The sequence below is a fragment of the Balaenoptera acutorostrata genome, chromosome 1, assembly GCF_949987535.1.
Source record: "Balaenoptera acutorostrata chromosome 1, mBalAcu1.1, whole genome shotgun sequence".
Lineage (NCBI taxonomy): Eukaryota > Metazoa > Chordata > Mammalia > Artiodactyla > Balaenopteridae > Balaenoptera > Balaenoptera acutorostrata.
In genome coordinates this window covers 29,514,046-29,519,757 of record NC_080064.1, presented here as the reverse complement: position 1 = coordinate 29,519,757, position 5,712 = coordinate 29,514,046, and the positions used below count along the sequence as shown (strand labels likewise).

Here is a 5,712-nt window from a genome sequence, read left to right as displayed (position 1 = left end):
TATTTTTCAAAAAATCGGTGAGCCTCAAAAAAAAAAAAGAAAGCCGAGCCTGTTATCCACACCCTTTGACCCCTGCCCCACCACTCTGGAAGCCAAAGTCCTTGCTTATAACACCAGAGTGAAAAAATCTGGTTCTCCTAGGGTGTCCAAGGTACAGGATATGAAGCAAAATCACTGAAAAGGGAAAGAGGAGCTATATTACCCAACGCAGGATCGGCTGAGGTCCAGAACAACTGAATGCGGGGCTGGAGAGGATGGAGCTGAGCAACAGTCTGGGCCCAGCCCCCCACAGACACCTGGTTTTTCAGGTTCCCTGAAGCTGCTATGGGAGACACTCACCCCCCCAACACACACACTCAGGGTGACAATGACCAGAGCCCATTTACATCTGCCACTTTATTTTTTTATTTGCAGGAGGAGTTGAAACAAATTTTAGGGGTATTTTCATTTTTTTTTTCCCTAAACATGAATCATTCAAGTAAAACCAACTTAACTATAGAAATGTAGCAAAGTAAGGGGAAAGTAGCATAACAACCCAAGAGGCAAAGGTTGGAGGGGGGGGAAGAGGTGGGTGCAGTCCGCATATAACATATGCATAAATGCCATATGATTCACCTGCTCAGGACCGCCTCCCCAGAAGGCAAGCACAAGGACCCATTTTAAGAGGATGTTTTCCCCCCAAACATCTGAGAATGTTTCAACTTAAAGCTTAAGGTTATAAAAAGAAAGAAAAAGGAAAAGAAAAAAACAAAACAAAAAACCCCCACAAACCACCCAGCCATAACCACCTTCCTTAATCGATCATAGGAGTTTCTTTTCATTTTATAAAAAGATTAATAAAAAATATTGAAAAAATTATTTTCTCATCTTATATTTGTAAAGATAATAGAAGTCAGAAGTTTCTTAGAAAACAGACCAGAAACTGCCACATCCAGTTTCCACCCCTGTTGCTGAGAGGATCAGCAGGACTAGGAAGTTTGGGATACTGGAGCTGCTGGTGGAGAAGGGGAAGCCCAGCCCAGAAGAAATCAGAAAATATTGGGGGGGAGGGGAGGTGCGCACATGGGGTGTGGTTAGGAGCAACACCATGTGATACATGGCTGCGCAGAAAAGGGGAACACAAGGTGGTCAGAAAGGCCTTGAACTCCTCCTCGACATACAAAACCAACTTTTACAAAGATCCAAGCAGTTTGGTCCCAAACTGAGGTGAACACTTCAATGTTTATTCACATGCTTTGTTTTCTCTTTTTAAGAATCAAAGTTGCCCAAATTAAATCTTTCCGCTAATGTTACTATATATGCCTAAAAAAAAAGGGGGGGGGGCTTTTAAAATCAGGATAAGGGAGAAGAGATCGAAAATCATCAAATTAGATTAGTCCTCTTAGCTCCAAATGAAATGAAATGAAGAATAAAACTGTTGGTTTCTAATAGGGAACAAACCAAAATCCAAGTATCGCTCTGCCCTCCCTACCCCAGCCCCACCCCACACAGCAACAAATGAGAACCACACAGCTAAAGCCCAACGTGGTGTGTTCTGCTCAAGAGCTGGGCCTGACCCCAGGCCCCACAGCCGGCTGCCTCTGTCCAGCGGGACACAGCGCCAGGGATGCTTTCGGCTGTAGTAGGAGTTCTGCATGGCTGGTGGGGGGTAGGGGTGGGATTTTCAGAATCTTCTCGAAGCTCCTCTGTTTAGCTCCTCACCAGCCATCTTCCCAGCGCCTCTCTCCCTTGGGCAGGGGCTCCCATCAAGGTGGCCTCTACTCAGCTGTAGGCTGTAAATTGTCCTTCTCTTCTCGGTTCTCTGTCCCACTCTCGTCGTCTTCGATCTCCCCTTCCTCCCCACTGAACTTGTCGTGGGCCCATTTGGGGCTGGTGCTGGATTTCCGGAACATGAACCGGCCCCGACCCCGAGGAAAGGCTCCCCGGCCCCGGCCCCGGCTCACCCACTTCTCACTGCCTTCACCTTCACGGTCATCGTGCTGAAAGGAAAGAAGACTGCCATCAATGCCAGAGTGAACAAGAGCAGCCAGAACCCTCTCCTCTGAACCCACCCAAATGTGACTTTCTCAAACGAACCTATGCCCTGTCCCCCACTCTAAAAATGCTACTGATTCAGATCTAAGAGAATATTCAGTTGGGTTCCTTGAATTCTAAGGCAGTAGTTTAGGCATTATAATAATGATGATGATGATAAAATCTTCAAAGACCTTTTCCTGCATTATCTCATTTAATCCTCACATCTACCCTACCCTATCATTATCACCCTCCACTACACAAATGGGAAAACAGGCAGAGGAACTTTAAGTAACTCCATATTATTTAGAACACTGTCTCTCAAAGGGTGGGTTTGAGAAAGCAAATCACCCCTAAATGTGAAACTATGATCTGAGTTGTCAGGAAGCTAAGAGATGAAGCAACACAGAACACACACATAGTTGGGACTCTAGCTCTCCCCAACCCTACCCCTCAGCCAAGAACAGGCCGTGAGACCAAGGGAAAATGATCTGCTCATGGTCTCAGACCAGTTATTGGCAAAGGCAGGACCAGAACCCAGCCTCCTGTCTTGTATCCCTCCCCTCTTTAGTTTTATGCAAGGAGGCAGTGTGGCAGAGTAGAAAAAACAAAACCTACAACTCAAACAATCCCTGGTCTGATGATCACATGAGAAGAGAAGAAGGGATCCAATGAAAAAGAACGACTGACAAAGCATTTTGAAAAGTCACTGTTACCTCATCAGCCCCATGGCTTCAAAGAGTCTAAACCCTCCACCCACACAAGTAGTGCCTTAGGCCCCTGAGGGGTTAGCTCAGCTAAAGGGCCAGCTGCTTATTCACTAGCCTAAATGTATCAGGCTGGCAATGCTCCTTCAGGGGACAGATGGGGTAGGGAAAGGGGCTTTGTGTGGCCTTTAATCCTTCCCTTAAGCAGCCCCACTCCAGTACCTATTCTGGGCCCAGGCAACATTTCCCTAGATATAGGTTCAAGGGTCCTCTAGGAGTCCCAAAGTAGCTACCAGCAGCCCTAGAAAAGTGAAGTTGGCTATGCACAGTGATTTACACAGCAACCTGTTTCCTAGCTTCCTGTTTCCATGCCAGTCCTCAGGGGTGATTGAAGAGACTCAGCTGCAAGTTGACCTTGGTCACAACACTCAAGAGTCACATCTGCTTGGATCTGAGCCTGCTGTTGAGCAAAGCCAAAAGAGCTCTCTCACTGGCCAGGTAATTCAGCTTAGAAGAGCCCTAACCTGAGAGGCAGAGAGGCTCAGATGGTGCCTGGTGCCTGACAACGACCAACAGCTTAGAAGAGAGAAGCCCCAGTAGTGTTTCATTTTGGAGGCAGGTCCCCTTCCTCAAAAAGAGATCCTGAGCTGTCTTTCCTGTCAATCTTGTGCTGGAGAGCAATAGGGTGGAACTGCAGCCTCAGGGGAAGGTTATGGTTCTATCCCTTGCATAAAGGCTGGAGGGAGGCTTAGGTTAGGGTGGGTGAGCAGTAAAACAATTTCACAGACTAAAAAGGCAAGAGCAACCTTTCCCGCTTACCCTGGAATCCATAAACGTCTTAGATCTGGACTACCTCTCTAGAGAAAACTCATCTTGCCAGCACTACGCCATCCCACAAGTACGCATGTACCCAGTGCAGCGCCTGCACACATATTTAATCACAGTTCTGGAAAGACCAATTAAGGCCTCGGTATCAGCTACTGTGTGTGCCAAAGGCCCCCTGGCCCTTCCTGGTTGTCCCCAGACACATACCAAGTAATACTTCTTGCTTTTGGGTGTGTACTCGGGGTCCCATTCCTCCTCCCGGTTTCTCTTCTGAAAATCGTTGTTGCTGCTGCTGCTGTTGTTACCAGAGTAGTTGCCTCTGCCCCAGCCTCTTCCTCTGGCTCGAAATTGCTGTGGCAATAAACGGGGGAAAGGAACAAAGGGGCCATGTAAGGAATGGAGAAAAACAATTCCTTGCCTTCTATTCAAACACTTTTCTGGCACAAAACAGACAACTGTCCTCCAGTCAATATGCTGGTCAACTGGTTTCTAGTCATTCCCTTTCCATTCATCTCAAGTGTACAGTCTAGACAGAGGACAAAACGGCATAAGGGCCTCCCTACATACAACAGGAGTCAAGACAAGTGAGGAAGTTCGGAAGAGAAGCCCTAAGAGACTTTCTGGCTAAGTGATTATGAACAGGAAAAAAACAAACAAAAACACTAAAAATAGAAAGCCTGGGGATTGGGAAACCACAGATTCTAGGGTCTTTAGACTGAATTACTTGTATCAAGGGCCACAAACTAAGTATTCTGATAAGAACATAATTAGAATTGGTGGGAGTAAGGGCTTAGAGAAAGGGAGAGGGGGCAGGGTCTTACAAAGGTCCCTCGAGCTCTGCCTCCTCTGTCACTTGGACCCACGAAGTCTTTGGTCCCCAGTCTTGATTTGTCAAAGCCCGTGGTACTCTCCTCTCTCTCCTCGGTCTCTTCAGTGTACTCTTCCGCTTTGTAGGAGTGGGATGACTGGGAGGAAGAGGATGATGACCTGGACCGGTCTCGTGCTCTCCGGTGCTTCCTTTGAAAACAGAAGAGGCAGGGAGATCAGTAAGCCTCTAGGGTACAGCCTTTGGCTGGGGGCTCATGGATAAGCAGCACAATCAGGGCAATCAGGAGTGTGTCTGTGATGAAAACACTGAAGGCTAGTAACCTGAAAAACGAACTCACCCCCAACATACACACCCAGGGAACCTGGGGAGCTTCCTCCCAATTCTGTCAGTCATGCTGAGTGACACATCTATGTCCGAGCCTGTGATGAACATGGGACATACACAGGAGGAACAAAAGATAGTCTGTGGTCTCTGGCAGCTCAGTCTAATACACGTGCACGAATCAGAAAGGCAGAAGGACCCTAACACTGTATTGAAAGTCACGGAGTATCTGGTACCAGGACAGGCTTTATATATTACCATCTGTTTCGGCTTTACATTAGTTTTATTTCTCGTAAGAAGAACACTACCTGTCTTGGGACAGTGCTCTAAAGACTGAAAAAACAATGTGCTTAAAAACTCTACACTGGGGGCTTCCCTGGTGGCGCAGTGGTTGAGAATCTGCCTGCCAATGCAGGGGACACGGGTTCGAGCCCTGGTCTGGGAAGATCCCACATGCCGCGGAGCAACTAGGCCCGTGAGCCACAATTACTGAGCCTGCGCGTCTGGAGCCTGTGCTCCGCAACAAGAGAGGCCCGCGCACCGCGATGAAGAGTGGCCCCCACTTGCCGCAACTAGAGAAAGCCCTCGCACAGAAACGAAGACCCAACACAGCCATAGATGGATAAATAAATAAATAAATAAACCCAAAAAGTTAAAAAAAAAAAAAAAAAGGAAACAATGTTTAAAAAAAAAACCCCCAAAACTCTACACTGACACAGCAGGCATATAGTAAATGGCAATTATGATCATTCAGTACTATTTCCCTCATTTTATAGATAGGAAGTTCAGGTGACAGAGCTGAGTAGACCTGGATTCAAACCTGGCTCCGACTAATTATACCACTACTCCACAAACCACCTCCCACTTTCCAGTGAGCTCAAACAGCTTTTATTATTAAGCATAGGATCTGTCGAACTCTTCCCAGAGTTATTTCCCATCCTTCCCTTCATGTGGAGGAAATTACAGACTAGGGTAAATCAGACTAATATGATGAGTCACGGTCTGTGTACTAGAGGT

General features: G+C 47.0%; 1 protein-coding gene across 6 annotated transcripts in view; it reads right to left on the bottom strand.

The window, feature by feature from the left end:
* Nucleotides 1-381: 381 nt before the first annotated feature.
* Nucleotides 382-5,712, bottom strand: part of THRAP3 (thyroid hormone receptor associated protein 3) — a 73,077-nt gene continuing 67,746 nt past the window's right edge. For all 6 annotated transcript variants that reach the window (XM_007182522.3, XM_007182525.3, XM_007182526.3 and 3 more), the window contains 3 exons: nucleotides 4,367-4,562; nucleotides 3,753-3,896; nucleotides 382-1,979 (listed from right to left, as the gene is read on the bottom strand). In XM_007182522.3, coding sequence (XP_007182584.1) covers nucleotides 1,758-1,979; nucleotides 3,753-3,896; nucleotides 4,367-4,562 — 562 coding nt within the window. In that variant the 3' untranslated portion in view covers nucleotides 382-1,757. The remainder of the gene's footprint in view (nucleotides 1,980-3,752; nucleotides 3,897-4,366; nucleotides 4,563-5,712) is intronic.